Genomic DNA, 18977 nt, shown 5'->3' on the forward strand with positions numbered 1-18977 from the left:
GACTCAGCAAACAGCTGATTGTTTATGCGTCGTATCCATGGGCAACTGCGGGGTAACTGGAAGAAGACGCACGAAGTTTAGACTTGAGTCAAGAACTATTATTTATTATCAATTTTTTATTCAAAACATTTTTTTCTTTGGATTTCAAAAAAAGGTCGAAATATTTCATATTACGCTTCTTAAATGTATTATGAATATAGATATGAAGTATTTTTATCGTGATTTCATGAAGAATTAGAATTATTTTGAATATATAAATACTAGACGGGCTGAACAATGAAGTCTAATTTTGCCCCAAGAATTTGCAGCCCACCGTACGTGCTGGTGGTGCATTCCTAGCGTTCTTGCCGCACTCTCCCAGCCACGTGCAAGCGCAGCATGCATGCAATAGTCACCAACAGTCACAGTACATGTTTAGCTACTTCACCGATCTCACTCCTGATCTCTTGCAAAGAAAACCTTTACAAGTGTAGAAAATTCTCTCGAAACTAAGCCAGACATGAATTTGGAATATACATTACAGTGTCAAGACCTTTTCAGTGGACTTTTGTTTTCGCTATTTGTCTGTTTAGCTCTTAAATGTACGACTTCTTACGTCCGATTTGTTTTTTACTTCACCACGTGGTACTGTTTTTTCAGCCCCATGCTTCCTCCATATGCACACATTCATGTTGTAAACACACACAAGCCACCGGCACCGCGATCGAAGTTTGAGCGATAGCGATATATAACATGTGTAGAGCAGACATGCGGATTTCAGCACAGATGAGTAGTTGAACGTATCACGATTGTATAACAAACATTTTTCTATGTCACTGCCAATTTGAATTAGGTTATCTAATCATAGATAGATTACGATTTTATTCTAAAATAGATTAGCTATGGCAAGAATTTGCTTACATGAGAGTTATTTGATAACATTGCAAAATAAAACCCCGTCATTCAAAGGAATGTTCCAGAGCTATCTCGGGGGTTGGGAGCATGAATACCCTTCGCGTGTAGATCGCGCCGTAGGGAAGATCGCGCCCAAGTTCACTGCCGACTTACTAGGCAGGCACGAAGATTACTAGTACACAGAGGCCCGGCGCCCGTACGTAGTATGGGTTAAGCAGCTGGAAAAAAAAAAAAAAGTACTGGAAGCGCACGTAGTAGCAAGGCCTACACGTGGATGAGGTTAGAAATTGCCGCGCGCCTCCAGCTCACCAGCTCCTGGCCGCCTCTTATTGGCCGGCCTTGAGCGCGACGTTCGACAAGCCATACCATAGTCTTGAATATTCATTAGCACAGTAGCCAATAACAGAGGCCGTCTCATGAAAACTGCCCCGTGTACAAAGTGAATGGCAAAAAAAGTGTGTCAGAAAGAGTGTGTCAGATAAAGTGGGTCAGGAAATGGCGTAACCCGGATCCCATGCAGTTTGATATTTTACACTAGTTTATTCCTTTAAACCAATATCAGAATTTGTCTCGTATTAGCTTCAGCAGGCGGACACCGCTGTGCGTACGTCTCAAAGTGTTAACGGATACACAAAAAATGCTGAAAACGGCTCACATGACAAAAGCAAGCCAGTGAAGTAAAAGCGGGGTCATCCCACGAGACCGACACCCACGAGTCATACAGCCCACGAGTCATACAGCCCACGAGTTCGACATTGAAAACAGGTCCATGAGTCATACAGCTCATGCAGAGACTCCAACCCAAAGCACCTTCTGATCTGGAGATTCTCCCGCCTGAAACCCCTAACAAACGGGAGACTCCAACTTGATGTGTGCGAAGCGCGAAGTTCCTAGGGTTCTAGATGCTCTCTTGTGCTATAAGGCTTATTTTTTCAACACACGATATAAATAAGTAAGAAATCCTTTCCAACGGGAGACAAAGAGCCAGGGCGGGAGAAATTAAATCTCAAACCATTGCAAACGGGAGAACGGGAGATTTTGCAAAAATGGGTTTTCGGCGGGAGATCTCCCGTCGAAAACGGGAGAGTTGGAGTCTCTGCTCATGAATCATACAGCCCATGAGTTCGACACTAAAAACAGCCCACGAGTTTGACAGATACAACACGGGGCTTAATGTGTCGGTCTCGTGGGCCTGAATAGTGTCGAACTCATGGGCTGTATGACTCGTGGGTGTCGGTGTCGTGACGTGCACCCGCTCTATTACCCATGCTCTAGGTATACAGCATTGTATATACGGTGGTAAACATTTTAACGCTTCGAAAACGTTATCGAGGAAATACATGTCATCTGCATGATATATAATATATATGCGATAAGAACAAAGTTATGCACGACACAGGATTTGGTTTAATTCAGTCAAATAAGTCAAACGTTTCATGAGCTTTCTATTCTAGTAGAACCTTCATCAGAGGCAAATAACAAAGAAAGAAAGCAAACATACACCTATACGTACTATGAACCTCAGGCACACAACAAAACAAAATGCACCAACAAGGGGGGGGGGGGGGGGGGTTAACAGAGACACATAACCATGATACATGAGAAGAAGGGACCGGTAGGCATGGTAGGGTGTCACTAGCCGGTAGCCAATCAGGTATGGAAGAGGGATAAAAAGAATGAGAAGGCACAAATGAATGGTACTGGAAGGCCAGATATGACTTCAATACACAACACATTATGGGTACGCAACCTGTGAAGCTTCCTGTTTTCCTGATATCTATTAGGGTGTTTGTTTGTTTGTTTGTTTGTTTTGTGCCCTATAGCCTATCTGTACATAGGATCCCCGCAATTATAATTTACAAGGTATGTTGGCTTCTGTTGATGCCTTCTGGTTTGTATATGGCAAAATCACTAGATACTTCGTAAAAATATGCATAAAAATATACACATAATTCTTTACCCCCATTTCTCATTATTTGTTACGCACCCTTTTAAGGCCTCATTTATACCTCTTTAAAAAATCCTTCAGACCCTCTTTATTCGTATTTCCGCTGTGAAATCATCCTCCTGGACCACTTGAACTGAACAATAGACACAGTATACAAATAATGACTGCTATGAGGGGCACAGATAAAATTATGGGCCCAAGGTGATGTGAAAACCATAACTATGCCCGAAGCGAAGCTGAGGGCATAGTTATGGTTTTCACATCACCGAGGGCCTACATAATTTTAACTGTGCCCCGAATATCAAGCTGTCATTATTTGTTTTATATACTGAAAATACAGCACTCGTAATCAACGCTGATCGACAGCGCGGCGGTCGTATCATTGCTGCGTATCATGAGTGATCTATGTGTACGGGGTTGCGACTGTCTCCAAACCTATTGACAGGGCACAGTTGATTCTATGCCCCTGGCACAGTAAATCATGACGTCATTTTGATCAAAAATGGGGCACAGCTATTTTCATGACTCCACTTTTAACCAATCAGATGAGCGGAATCTATATATCAGGTATATAATACCATTTATTGCCATTACCACCTGCACTTATGCTCATAACAGCCAAAATAGGTCATGTAATTTTTCATACAAACGTTTCCGACAAATTCTTAACGTATCTAAATAATGATTGGTCAGGCGCTTATTTCGTCTTAACACACAGGCAAACTAGAAGTACCTAATCACTTAGCTATTCGATGGCTTTTAGTGAACCTATAATGATACACCATAATACTGACCAAGTTGTGATATAATCCACTTTTATCGGAAAAGTCTAATTGGCTTATTAACTTGAAATCTTATATCATCGATCTACCCTGTAGTTTTAGTCTATTTGTCTATCGTGTCCATTTCCCCCAAAAAGTCAAAATGTTGATTTCTTTGCATAAGACGAGGATTTGACTGAAATGTATCAATATTTCTTACACTGTAGACCTATACAGACCATTAGTTATTGAGATGCATGGGTTTTGAAATATATTATAATTATGAGGTTAGTAATTAAAAAAATTATGAAGCAGAAGCTGCATGGAGTTAAACTGACACTCCTTAATAGTTAAAAAAAGACAAACCAACATGCTTTGTACTAGCATTTAGATTCATTCTCGTGAGCTGTTCTCTCTTTTCCACATAGTTTAATTGCACTTTTGTTTTTGTTTTCTTTTATTCTATGTGTTGATATTTTTCTACAAAGCCACAATAAAGATCAGATGGCCGATTCAGAGGGCGGTCTCTTTCATTGCGAGCATTAATTATATCATTTTATCTGGTACATTTTAAACACGAACAGAATATGTTACTAATAAAGTAATTTTGTTGATAAAACAGATCAAAGCTTTGAAAATTTCAAGTGTAGGCCCTATATATGAATAAATGTCGCCCTTTCTAGCTAGGAACTTTACAACCATTCGTGGTGTGGAAATAGCCAAATCATATCGAGAGCAATTAATTATCACAAGGAATAATTTCGCAAATTTCATTTTGCATATCAAAGAAGACCGTATTATCTTATCGTGTTTCTGATGTAAGATCAAGCATGTTGTACAACAATTTTCAGTTTCCCTTTCCTTCTGGACTATCAATAGGTCGCATATACAGTGAATTAGGTGCACTTTCGATGTTGTTGAATTTCGTTTTTACATTTTAAGTTTCATAACATCGTCGTACTAGTGTGACACATTATGACATGTTTTCGCTTTGATGTAATTTCTGTCCATTCAGAGTCTTCAAAAAGTACTCAAGATTTTTTTTTTTTCAGAACATGGCTGTATCAAATTATGGAGTTTCTTTTGAAAAGAATGCAGAAATCAAATTAATATAATTCTGATCATAATAGCAACTAAGTGACTTATGTTTGGTTTTATGCTTAAATTGTATTTGGTTTCGACACTTATATTACAAAAAAAAAAAAAGTGTTCATGCCTTACTCGTTAAAACAGGCATTTTACCCCTATTCAGCTTTTACATAAGTCGGTGACTCTGTTTGCGTCGAAAGAAACGTGATTGAATACATAACGGTCTCCGATCTTTGATAGCAATTACAGCTTACGATACATCTTTCGCCTGCTTGTTGCTTATTAGTGTATTTTCGTATTTTATTTTGTTAAACCACGCACAAAATAATACAATCTCATAAAGAATAAGAAGAAATGAACAAACATGTGCAAATTTTTACCAATGTATTTAGCATAGACAACCACGTAAGATAACAAGCACATAACATGTTTAACAAAATACTCAAGGAAAGTAGACTGACTTTTGGTCTCGAATCCTTAGTACAACGAATCATAACATGATATGGTTTAATCTGATAAAGACGTAGTGTTATGTATACATATTGCCATAAAATTACATTTTTTTTTGTGCCTCGTTGGTGATTCTTTTGGCGTCTTTTTATATTTTTGTTAAGCCCAAACGGTTCTTAGACTGCACGAGACTTGTTTAAGTACCAGCAACAGTGCCTCTTGTATTCGAGTATACTGCATATCATATCAAATGAGATTTCGAAGGTTCGTTTGTTCTCACTTTATTTCATTCTTGGACTATCGAACCTTCCAAACAACAAACATTGTTTCTATTTCAGAATAACGAATCTTCGAAATAACGTCAAGAATGGTTAGCGAATCCTATATCATTTTTCTATTTACAGACATCTGAGTGTAGAAAATCTTGTGCGTATTGGAATAACAAACCTTCGGAATAACGAAACTTATTTCATTTTTGGGTTAACATTCCTTCCGAATAATGAAAATCACTAAAACCCGATGCTTCTGCCGCTGTGACTGGTATGATTGGTACAAGTACCAATAATAAGGTATCTCTTTTGTACTTGTCTTTCGCCATGTTATCGTATTAAATATGATATCCCAATTCTGTAAACATGGTAAAGGCATGTCAAAGGCGAATTGTCTGTTCTTGATATTGTCATCGTAAACATCTTGTATACATAGTCAATTTCGTACAAAAGTCATAACGAAATACGTAGTACTAGTGGTCATAAAGAAGGCGATGATTTAGCAAGGGTTAAGTTTTCAGCCACGAGAAATAGATTTTATATTTGCAGTCGAATCCAGGATAAAATAAAAGTGTTGCCTTCCGAATGCATTCACGTTGCCTGCGTCAGGTATTTCATTCGCATAATAAAAGAATCTGACCAACATATGTGACCGTGCATCACAAAACGAACAAAAAGTCGCACCCCTTGATTTTACGTGGGGACTCAAAAAAGGTGAACCGGGTCAACGAAGTCAATATTGAGTTTTTCATATTTTCTGAAGGAACTACTCTTCTTCTACATTATTCCTAACTTTGGGATCATAAAATGAATGGGAAAGTCCATTTTCAGCAGTTTTTCTACAACTCTTTTTTTTTGTAGAGTAGAGAGATAAGGTATGTGTTAGAGGCCCCTTTTCATTTCTTGATAACCCTTTGCACACTCTTCACTTTGAAGTCTGATAACTTTTGAAGGGATGAAGCTACTGCATTGAAAGTTGGCATTTATAATGGTCAGAATGTGTTAACAGAGCATTCTCAATTTAAACTTAATCTGATAATTCCTTCATTGTTGTTGCCCCAGTGGTTTACATCATATTTTTTTTTGTCCCATTCATCGCACAGCTAGCACAGTTTGGTAAAGATTACGCGCTTGAATAGACAGATAGACCCTGCACTTCATACCAGAGCCTCTCATCTCAGTTCACACTTTTCTAGAATGCGTGCTTTCTTTCCAATATTTAGATAGGTTAGGAAAGTTCATTTCAATTAAGCTATGCATGATTTTAAAGCTTAGAGTCTGTTCTTTCAGAATCTGCTCTTATCAAAAAATCCATGTCTGGCAACTTTTTGTTTGTTTTGTGATGCAGGGTCACATAGAAGTCTTTTGAACAAGGCCGAGATTTATGAGTGATTTAGCCCTTCCTACACGAAAGACTTTGCACAGAGTGTACAACGCTGTGGGGTTTTCTGTGCCAATGACAGCTCTAAATCCAGTGTAACATTTATAACCTAAACAATGAGGACTTGTCAAAAATCCACATAATTATGCTCGTATTGTGTCGGGAAGGCTGTTTTGCTTTGGTCCTGCTCGCAGTCTTTGAAAGCCCTATCTTCAGGTTTCACTTGTTACCATGGTTACAGTAGAGTCAGCCTTGGATTCGTCTAGAACACCATATTTTTGTTTGGCGCCCTCATCCATTCTTGCCCAAGGCTGCAGACGAGTCGTGCCAAACAGGACAAACGTCAGTCCGCCAAAGGCGTACACTCCGGCCAAGAACCACATAACTTTCTGCCAACCAGTGATGTCGGACTTTGGGACAGAGAGAGAAAAAAAAAAATGAGAGAGGGAAAGAATTGAAAGTGACTGGAAACCGGAAAGGAGAGAGTTCAGAGAACAATTACTATAACCAAGGACATTAACATATCCCTAAAAATGACCTTAAACTGCTTTTGTAGTCAAGTGGTAGTAGAAAAGGCAACGACTATTAAAAGTAGATACTTGTTTTGTTGTTGTTGTTGCTGTTGTTGTTAACAATAATTTGACGCTACTTGATAAGTAGTTTCATGACGCCGATATAACACCGCTCCTAAAAAACGGAGACCGTTTCATTAACATCACTTTCCCTATGATGATAACGATAACAATAACGGCAATTATAACAAATCATTACTATCGTTGTTGTTACTACTTATAGTGCTCCTATCTATACAATCCAAGCTATCAGAATGAATTTTGATCATCATCACTACTATCTCACGGTTTGCAATTGTACTCTTACAGTGTGGTTGGTTGGAATTACTTTTAGTTGAGAAGACCACTAATCGTCAACGAATGCATGTTTGACTAAGTTTGAGTGGTCTCCGGAATGGGATCGCCGTTCCCTTTACCTGGCACAATAATGTTATCATGAATGCACAGCGCAATCTAAGTTCATTTATGATCAGGATTATTGATAAATACAGATAAAGAAGTCTCTAGATAAGTGTATCAGAGAGGCCATCTGCATAAAGAGAACCCCTCACGACATGAACTGGGATGGGGGGGGGGGGGGGTAATATTCCAACTGTCTGACATTTACGATGGCGCTATCACCCAGATGTCACACCTGATGGGTGATTGCTGATTGGCGCCAAAACGTCAGTTCTGATTAGCCATCGTTTGAGAAAGAAGACAGCCCGTTGTCGAAACTGTCACAGGTAAATACAACAGTTGGATGTTTTTAGAAAACTCATTATCTATACCATCTACTTTTAAGCAACTACTTTCAGCTGGTTGCACAAGCCGTGGCTTTTTAAATGCGTTCCTCGTTGAATAAGCACTTTGAATTTCTTCACTCAAAAGCCATTGAAAACATTCTTTCGGATGTTTCAAATACTGTACCTATAAGATGATGTAATACATTATTACTTTATAAATTTTAGATGCCGGCAAGAATCACGTTTCCACCTTTCGAGAATACTAGCTTTATGTATTCTGTATAAAGACCCAAACTAGAAGCGTATCTTAAATCTCCCGGCTGGAGCCCCTACATCAAAGTGGAGACTGACAATGCTGATCGCGTGACCATGCGCAAAATACCATGTGTGGGTAGCGCAAATGTGATGACCGCGAAATGCGAAGTCTCTTGCAGCCGGGGTCAAGCCCTATGAAGCGACTCTGAACCTCTAGGGATATTGATGCTCTGTGCTGCTAAATTGGGCTGTTGAAGGCTAAATTTAGGCGGGAGACACACAACTAGAGCGGGAGAAATTTTAATTCAAGACGGAGACCGGGAGATTGCGCGAAATAATTGACCCTCAAGTTGGAGATCTCTCCGCCGAAAGCGGGAGATCAGGGCCCCGTTTCATAGAACTTGTTATCAATAACAAGTTACAATAGTTGTTATAAGCTACTGAAATCATTGCATCTGATTGGCTGGGAGCAAATTTGTCATAGAAATGTGACAGTTATTACTGATAACAAGCTTTATGAAACAGGACCCTGGTCGGAGTCTCTATAATGTAGGGGCCTACATTTACCTGCACTTCTGTGAACACTCCTACGACGTATGGCCCAACAATTCCGCCGAGCGTTCCGGCGGTGTTCATCATGCCCATGGCCGAGCCCGCGTAGACTCCGGCTACGTCAAGCAGCGATACAAAGTGACCAGCAAAGGAAGACCCGATTCCGCCCATTGCCAACGTGACAAACGCTACGGACATACCGATGTTACAGCTGGCAAATCCAGTCAGTATGAGAAAGAAAGCTCCTGAGAAGAACCCTGGAAAATTATGAAGAATAGAGAGGAAATGTGCAGGCAAAACGAAGCAAGTAATAGAGCGTCTTTAGATCACCAATTTATACTCCGTCTTGGCAACACTTTAAGCGGATTTTTTTTTTTTTTTTTTTTTTTAAGGGGCGGGGGGGGGGGGGGAGGTGTGGGTGGGGGTGGAAGCGCTTATCGGGCTTGTAATGAACAAAATACTTTACTCGTAAACAGGAATATCTAAAGTCGATTTCTACCCGATGCGGCTTTCTTCGCCTACGACTGACGGTGCAAACAGCGTGAAGGCCTTTGAAAAAAAGTAAAGAAAAGAAGTCATACCAGCTATGACCTCAAGAACAGAAATGACTACAGTGGCAAGGTCCTACTTGATTTAGACTTCGCAATTACAATGATCCTCTTCAACGATGGTGTCATTATCGATATCATTATCATTGATGTTAATTTTGATATACGTGTCAGACAGATACGTGCTGAGAATTAAATCTGAAAGGAACACTCTTTTGAAAGACTATCCCGATGCTATACTGTTTAGGAATTCTATAGCACCATCTGGCAAGTAAATCCATTACCTACACGCTAAGGGAGCTGAATATGGAAAAGAAAACCTTTCAAGTTTAGGATACATTTAGTTTTCTTTCCTGAGTAGAAGTGGGTTAAAAACTGATCAAAAAGAAAGACAGGTGTCTTCAGAAAAACGTCATTATCATCTTGCTGTCTCGGAGAGACTGGCTGGTCAATATTGAAAACTCTTGTATTATTTGTATTATACCAAAGGGAAATCAGAACTGTATCTTACCGACAAGCATTCCTCATTATCTCAAGCCTATGTCTCAACGTATTGTTACTAAGAAGAGATAGGATCAGCTATAGTCTACCTATTGCTGACATCAGTTTGCGAATAGCCGTCTTGCCGATGACTTCCCGCGCCAGAAGTCGGTCCGTCAGGTAGCTCGCTGCTATCATGACGACGAACTGGAGAATGAATGGAAGCGCCGAGTACACACCCGCCTGCGGAGAGAGAACCGTAAAGGAATTTCTGATTACTGCAGAAGTGTGTCGCTGGTTCATTCTTGAGTCTACTTTAAAATCATATTATGAAACAAACAGTATGATAGAAGAAGCTTCATCAATATGGGGAAACAAAATGCGACAATTCTTTTATTCACTTTCACCGGGTTCGCGTTGTATTTTGCTGGCCAAAGTGACTGAGTCGCCACAATAAGTGAAACAATGACAATAAACAAATGTGACACATGATTACCAGGACACATGCTTCATAGTCATCACTTCCAACATCGCTTTCAATTAATATGAAGCTTATCAAGGCATTTATACATCATTATATTGATTATGATCTTGTTCATTATGGCCATCAATAAGGTTACTTCGTTATGGGGTAATGTCATCACCTGTTCGATAGGCACTCTGATACCGTCGCTGAAGTAGAGCGGCAGATTGACGAGGAGGGTAAACATGCCACACGTGTGAGCAAAGTGTGTGAAGACCAGGACCCACATGGTGGGCGAAGTTAACATCTTGGCCCACGGAACCGACACTTTGCCTTTCTAACCAAATTGAAACATAGAGTATATTCAACGCTTGTGTAAATACAGTAAGTAGGCCTACGAATTCGATATTTTGTAAAATTATAGTTAAGGTCGTTTAAAAAAAAATAATAAAGTAGCGGATAATAAATTTCCTTGCATCTGAATTAAAACTTGGGAAATCACGATGTAGGAAAACTGAGGGGACACAACTTTTGCTTGTAATTAAATTTTCTCCATTATAAAGGGATCTAAGCATGGTTGAATAGTACATGTAATCCTTTCTCTCTTTATGTAAATCCTCCCATGAAATTCCTCCCAAAACGAATAGTATAGGTTCTATTCTAATTCATAATTCTTGCGTCGAGTTGTTTTTATTGCAACTGATTTTCCCCTCGTCGACGAAAATACACACCGATTATTCAGTGTTTTTAATCATAGCCATGTTTAAAACCATGGCCATATAATCTCTAGTTGGGATTTGTACGCTCATGAATTGTGGCTCTTTATGATAATTATGATGTGATATGATATCTAAATATTTCTAAACTAATGCTATTTCATCGTATTTTTCAAACAACCAAAATTAATTGAAAAACGTCCAAGACTTTACCAGGGTTGCATGTTGACCGGCCACATCTTAATTAACGATGGCTACTTCTTCTTGGTTTTCGTCAAATTATTTTGATTCTGACCTTATCCCTGACCATGTCATTGATTTACCGAGCCTGACAGGCGGAGCCCTTCCTCCAAGTATGTTCTCTCTTCCACCGATATCCACGGGTGATCGCCGGGCGAGCTGTACCCCAGAAAGCACCACGCTATGACCCACACAACCCCGCACGATCCTGCAAGTGATGACAGAAACTTTTTTTTTAAAATACCAATCATTTTGCCTTACAGTGTTGGCAACATGACATGGTAAATTTAAAGATTTATTTTTTCCCCACTTATACATCCCTGACTTCTTCTTCTACCTGCATCCCTCCGTTTCCATCGTAATTATCATGTCTTGTTATTTCTTAGTTCATAAAAGATGTCGTATATTGTTTGTCTTCGGCGAATTATTTCTTCTTTTTGTGTGTGTATATGCATGTAAAAGACAAATCGTTATTAAAGCTGAAATAAAGTTAACTCAATTCAATATTGAATTCATTACTTTGCCACGTTGTCAAATTGTCAAGCTGTCAAGTTGTCAATGATTTAGATTGTCCCCCTCGTCACTTTAACAAAGAAATACCGGAGAGATGCTAAGTCTGAGTCATCATTATATGGACCATTAGTGGGGCTTTAAACAATAAGAAATAAACATGTTTTCCGGGATAACTTCTCATGACACAATCTAGAGAATCTTTTATCCACACCCTAAATTCAGTGAAATCCATGGATGGTCTACGTTCATGTCTCAGTGAACATGGAAATCCAAATTCGTATGTCGTGTAATAGAACGTCAATTTCTGCTCATTACGAAAGGATTGGACGTTCTGTGGACGTCCAAACAAAAAATCAAAACCGCCTAGAACGTTTTAAAAATATCTTAACAAGGCTTTATGGCCCTTTCCGGAACGGTAAGAGAACTTTTAATATCCGTCTAAATTGGACTAATTCCACGTAGCCACTAAAGAAGCCATAAATACTGACCGTAAATGTAGAAAGTAAACGGCCATCCCCCGACTATGTCTAGGTTGATCAGAAAACCGGAAAGTGCATTGCCGACAATGTTGCCAAAGTTGAAACCTGGTACAAAGAAAACGCTCATATCGTGAAAACCGGAAGTGAGTAGACATCACATGAACTACAGCAAAGGAGCTATCTCGATAAGAGGGGCAGTGTCTCTATAAATTTGAATCGATATCTTCAATTCTACAGCAAATAATGACAGTATTGAATATAAGACGTAAAGGAACTATTACACAAATAACATATTTTCATGAGTGCAATGGAACATTGGAGCCACAATTGCACGAATGATGACCGTAACAGTTAAATGGGACGAATGACCAATAGCAAATAACCAATCAAATGACAAGGATCTAAATTATCTAGGTGTTTATAAATGACTTTATAAAACGCCCGAGGAGATGTGTGTAGATGGATAGTGGGTGACATATATAGGCACGGATAGAGTGGACGTAGTTTAGTAGAGGTTCTGCTGTTTCCATTCGAGATATGACAATAAAACAGCAAATGGCGGGCATAATCATTATAGAAGTAACCAAAACCAATGGACGGCATCTGGGTATAATTGGAACTCGCAAACTGATACGACAGTGAGCAGAATCTAGAACGAGACGAGTATGGTGATACCTGCGAATCCAATCACACTCAAGCTACTCCTTTCACTTGGATGCGCCCACTTGGACCACATAGCCAGCATCGCTGGAAACGACACGCCCTGCAGAAAAAAAAAAAAGGTTTACATTAAATGGACATTCCAGACGATTTTCATACTTTCACATCATATAGTACATAAATCGACAACTCCATGTATGGATTTGTGGAATTTATTGTGGTTTTTGAGCAGAGAAACAATACTTTGAAAAACCTTAAACAAATTACACTGAACAAGGATGATGACATAGGAGGTTCACATATTTCAGAAATGTAGCAGTGTAATTCCATTACAACACTGCTTGCTTGCGACTTCACCTGTGTATAATCTATGCATGCCCTGCTTCCTTGAGCCCCAACTAATGCATTCTTATGGTGACTCTGCCATGTCATCATCTTTGCTCATTGCAATTTGTTCTAAATTTTGAAAATATTTTCATTCTTCATCCTAATTATCAAACTCTAATTCTGAAACTCTGTCCTCGGTATAACTAATTCATAGTTGTTCAAATGTAAAAATCTGAAAATCACCCAGAATTCTCCTTTAAGGACCAAGAGCTCAATCCTTCCACATGGTTGGAGAAAAATAAAGCACATCAAGGCTATCATCTACAACATCATAACTGACATGATTAGAAGATATTCCCTGAGTGATCTTCAACGTATGATTTCGTGTAGAATGCGTCTGTCAAACATATATATAAGCTAAAATCGCTGCACGTACTCAAAGTAATCAAGTGACTGGGGCTTCAAGTCTACAATGTAATGTGAGGCTATTGAATATGAGCGAAATTCTGTTCGGAATCCACTCGGGACGTTCGAACCTATTCGGGTTTGTAGAACCCTCGTTAAAATAACAACAACAAACAACATTAACAACGACAACAACATTAACAACAACAACAACAAACGACCAATGATGACCAACCTCGCCCAAGCCGCTGAAGAAGCGGGTCACGAAGTACCAACGGAAATCTGCCATGGCTGCCACTGGACCTAGAAGAGTGCAGACACTGGACAGAAGAAAACCGGAGCCTAAGACCCACTTCATGCCGTACTTGTCGGCGAGCCAGCCGCCAGGGATCTGGGTAAAGATGTATCCGTAGAAGAAGGCTGCAAATAATAGCTCCTGGGTGTGGGCGTCCCAGAGAAACTCGCCGTCTTCCTAGAGATGCAACAGAGAAGGTGTCACATGCGAGTAAAACAATGCGAGATACAGAAACACCAAATGAAAGCACACAAATAAACACCCTTATACAATACTAAGTTAAAGAACAACAACGAGGGTCAATATCAAAGCTGACGAATTCGATCTGTAGTTGAAAAATAAGAGAGTAGATACATGGCTGTTAAATCAAATCATCTCGTTATCAGAAGCTTAATAACATCGTGTGACCGAGAACTTACGAATACGCAATTGCGCTCTTACTTCTGCGGTTGACGTGTTATTAGGATCAGCATTCTGTTGACATGTCTGAAATGTCTCTTCGCTGTCGTTCCAGGAAACCTGATGAGTGACGTAGGTGTCATTCACCATGGCTACCATGGCAACGCTGACATTTTGTCTCATGGCGCAAACAGCGGTCATTCCGACGAACACAATGATGCCAAGTTGGTGGCGGGTGTGGATTATTCCTTGAACTGCAAAGAACAACAACAAACACAAACATACAAACAAATTAACAAAAAAGGGGTCCTGTGAGTGTAACTTTAAATTGACTGTACAACACTGCAAAGCGATCTGGATGTGCAGAGGAAATGAAGGTGTTTAAGTGCGAAACTGGAAGAGTTTATATGTGTTTTTCGTTTGCAAATAGCCTCAAATGGAGAAGAGCTTCTGTCGGTCCATTCTTGACAATGTTATTATACGTGCTGTTTTGTTGTTGTTGTTATTTCACACAGGATGATGTAGTTTTCAAGTACTTACTGATTGTATCTACACCATATGGACTCTATTTTCATTAACTCCAACGCAGGGCGGTGAGTTGGCTCAGTCTGTAATGCGTCCGCCTTTGACCCAAGCGACCCGGGTTCGATACTCGAGTCTGGACTGAGCAATATTGTGTGTAATCATACCGTAACCTCTAGCAAAAGGCAAAACACTATGTCCCTCGGATAGGACATAAAATGGAGGTCCCGTGTGTGAGAGTGTCACAACTCATGCACGTAATTCATTCACCGCAAAGAGCAGGGTGATTAACCCGGTGAAGTGGTCCCACCTAACATCCAACTGACCCCATGGAAGACTAGCTTAGTGTAGCAGAATATTGGCTATCCAGATTGAAAAAAAAAAAACCACAAAAACGCATGACTCATAATCATTACATCTCCTTCATGATACACGCAACCTGACACTTTCTACTCCAGTAGATAAAGGCGAGACTGTAATCCAGACTTTTGTTTCACTTCAGGATCAGCTAATGGCCTCCCCCTTTTTACATCTCGAAACATTTCGAAATCGATGGTATCTACCCGGAGTTTCTTAAGAACATTGGCCGCAACAGACGCATTTCCGTGACATCCCTTTTCTCCTGTGCTCATTCCACCGGAACCATTTCCAAAAGCCTGGAGAGAGATTAAGATCATCGCACTCCTGAGGTCGGGGAAAGCTTCTTCAGACTGTGCCAGCTACAGATCTATCTCACTGTTATTAACAACTTTCAAATTGTTTGAACTATTCCTACTTGCCAGGTTCTGGCTCCTTTGATGGAGCCCATCCTGCCGAGAGAAGAGGCAGGTTTAAGACCGGTAGGAGCTGTGCCAACGAAGTTCTAGCCCTAACCAGTAACATCGAGGATGGCTTCCGACCAGGCCTGAAAACAGGTCTTGCCTTCATAGACCATAGACCAGTATCCCCCAATATACTGTATTAACTTAACTCCAACTCTCAACAATATGTGAGTGACATGTCTTGAAATCATCCAAGAAATTTGCTAATGCAGATGACCTCGCCCTCACATATCAGGGAAGATCCGTGGGTGACACCCGCCAAGTCCTGACCCGAGACCTCAAGACAATGGAGGAGTACTTTAAGTTTCTGGAGACTTCGTCGCAACCATTTAAAGACTACAGTTACTGTCTTCTGTGTTAGTAACCATCTTACCAACGCTAAACTCAAGGTAGCCTTCTGTGACAACTCTGTCAAGCACAGGGTGTTTCCGAAATACCTTAGGACAATTGAGGAGAGTTGCATATAAAAAAAAAATACGAGTCGACATTATCAGAAAAATCAATTTGGGTCTAAAAGCCAGTAATCCCTGTATTGCAACAGTAGCCCTCATTTGTAGACTCGACTGCAGAATACTGCTCATCTTCGTGGGCCAAGAGCTGCCACACGGAACGTTTACATACGGTCCTGAACTCGGCCATGCGGGCAGTCTCAGGAACATTCAGGTCCACCCTCTCCACTGGCTTCCTGTTTTGTCACACACCCCCTCCCTACTAATAACAGAAAAGATGGCAATGATCGCCAGTGCCATCAATGCAGACCCAGACCTTCCAATCCACGATGACCTGAACAATCTCCCATCAATGGTCTGATGCCGTCTCCGATACCACTCAAGTTATATGCAACACCATCACCGACCCGACAGCAGAGCTACGGGGGGGGGGGGGGGCTTCGACCTCCCTCGGAAAGAGTGACTCGCCCTGAACCGCAACCGAATCATCCATGACACAAACATGCCACCGTCCACACCAATGGGGATACTTGGATAGTCCGGCATGTGATTGCAGCCATCCCGACCAAATCTTGGGTCACATCGTGGACGACTGCCACCTTCGCAAATTTTCCGAAGGGTTTGCAGAAATTGCTAATCCAAGTGATGCTGCCCTGGACATGATCAGCAACTTGGACACTAACTTACAACTCTCCTTTGTACTGCGGCATACGACCGAAGAAGACTTTGTGATTTGGATGAAATGTTGACCTATCTACATTCTATATTCATGAGTAGAAAAACTTTGTGGAATTAGAAAGTTATTTCGAAAGAGGAGGAAATTATACACTTTACGACAACAAAGGAATAATTTTAAAAGAAAAAAGAATTTTTAAAGTAAAATTTAATTTAAATAAAAATTATTGTGCATGCGTATGTCCTTACGCATGTCACGTGAACTTTCTCTTGGAATATGCAAAGAACATGCAGCATAAAAGAATGACTTGTTTTCGTCATGCTTGTAGTGAACATGCAAAGAACATGCAGCATAAAAGAATGACTTGTTTTCGTCATGCTTGTAGTGAACACAGAAATGGAGTGAGAAAAGATGTACATACTTGGGTGAGAGAGAGAGAGAGAGAGGCAGAGAGAGAGAGAAAAAAAAAAAGACGGGTGAACAGAGAGAAGGGGAGGGTGTGTGTATGTGTGCGTGCGTGTGTGTGTGTGTACGTACTTTGGAGATGGTACTGTCAGTGACACAAGGACAGTCGAGATATTATTGATCTTGTTGATTGCTCGACGGGATGAAAGAGGTAAGTTTAAGGTCAACGAGGAAGTGTTTGAATGTTTTATGTTTTTGTCTATGTGAGGGATATGTGCAAGATCAGCTCAAGTATTAAATGTTGTTGAATTGCTTAGCATATGTTATCTCTCTCTCTCTCTCTCTCTCTCTCCCTCTATCTCTATCTCTCTCTTAACATTCGTTAGGTTTACAAGGGGCGGGAACCTTAACCCTAAGAGCTTGTGGAGTTAACGGGAGGATTACGGATTCGCGTGACAATACAAGTAATGACGTACTTGTCTATTACAGATAAAAGTCGTGTGTGTGTGTGTGAGCTGTTTGTGTGTGTGTGAGGGTATATGGATGTGTGTTAATGCATGCAGAAAAAGAACAAAACTGTCTGCAAACTATCCTGTTCTATAGTTCGGTCCGAGAGGGTTTGCATTGTGGAACAAGAAATGTACATCCATCAAAAATTGCTATAAACTCACCAACCGCAGATATACTCCCACATATTATTCATTTCTTTAAGATTGTCATTGTACAGCGCCTATACTACACCAGGGGAACCGATCTAGCGCTGAAGCTGATCTATCCCTGTATAATCTTCAGAAGCTGCCAACAAATCAATTAATCAAGCATCAAGCACTGAGAAGGAAATGACCACTTTGAACAACTGGCGTCACCTCATCAAATATGAGCATGACGTTACCATGACAACAGCTAAGGAGATTGCGCCTACAAATCCACATCAGTAAGTTTGTCATCCAGTACATTTGTTTGTTTTTTGTTTGTCTGTTTGTTTGTTTGTTCAGTTTTTAAATAGGTGAAAGGATTGCAGCAAATGATGCGTTAAAAGAAGACGGTGCCCAAATAATGTGGATTAAGTGAATGCAGCGATATTAGAACACATTAGTGAAGTTTGAGAAAATTAGACATTCCGATCAAAATTAATACATTTCTAAAGTTTTGGTGCCTCCATCGCTGCATGAGAAGGCTACAATTGTTCGCAACGCCACTGTGTACGGAACAACGATAATTCGAAATCCACAAAATGTATTCTTTACGAAAAGAACACATTCCCTCGCATTGTTACTGATATATTTAGTCAAGAGTAATATCATTCTTCCAGCTGTCTGAAACAGGAAAGTCAAGTGCTCTTTCATTGTGTCACAAAAATGAAAATATTGAATTCTCGTCGCATTTTCTTACTATTTTCTTCATACCATGTACTTCATTAAGTATTTTTCATAATCAAAACATATCGCTTAAAATGTTTAGCCGCATGTTTCTTCTGAGAATATACCCTCTATCTATTGGAATCCATAATGGATGTTGGAATGCTAATACTCCTCTATATTTTCTTGCGTCGTCTGAAAAAAAAAAAGAGTAGATGCATGGAATTTAAATATCGTAAATTCGTTGTAGTTGACCTGTAGAGTTCTTCATGTATCAAAATACATAAAAGCCTATCATATACGCGTGTTGCGTATATCTTTAAAG

At 40.1% G+C, this 18977-nt stretch overlaps 1 protein-coding gene across 1 annotated transcript; it reads right to left on the reverse strand.

The window, feature by feature from the left end:
• Positions 1–6939: 6939 nt before the first annotated feature.
• LOC140240125 (sialin-like) lies at positions 6940–14637 on the reverse strand. Its single transcript, XM_072319936.1, has 9 exons — positions 14464–14637; positions 13963–14199; positions 13011–13098; positions 12345–12440; positions 11427–11551; positions 10569–10724; positions 10035–10167; positions 8912–9153; positions 6940–7202 (listed from the first exon to the last, which is right to left on the reverse strand). The coding sequence occupies exons 1-9, from the start codon at positions 14620–14622 to the stop codon at positions 7005–7007; spliced, it is 1434 nt and encodes a 477-aa protein (XP_072176037.1). The 5' UTR covers positions 14623–14637; the 3' UTR covers positions 6940–7004.
• Positions 14638–18977: the final 4340 nt, after the last annotated feature.

Source organism: Diadema setosum, chromosome 16 (assembly GCF_964275005.1).
Source record: "Diadema setosum chromosome 16, eeDiaSeto1, whole genome shotgun sequence".
NCBI lineage: Eukaryota > Metazoa > Echinodermata > Echinoidea > Diadematoida > Diadematidae > Diadema > Diadema setosum.

Bases quoted from the DNA above. Each gene is read 5' to 3' on its own strand.
- LOC140240125 (XM_072319936.1), bottom strand. From the start codon at position 14,622: ATGACCGCTGTTTGCGCCATGAGACAAAATGTCAGCGTTGCCATGGTA. The intron at 13,099-13,962 runs GTTGGTCATCAT...TTTTTTCTGCAG, and splicing joins TCTTCAGCGGCTTGGGCGAG to GGCGTGTCGTTTCCAGCGAT. The intron at 10,725-11,426 runs GTAAATCAATGA...CAATTTGGTTAG, and splicing joins GGCTCCGCCTGTCAGGCTCG to AAAGGCAAAGTGTCGGTTCC.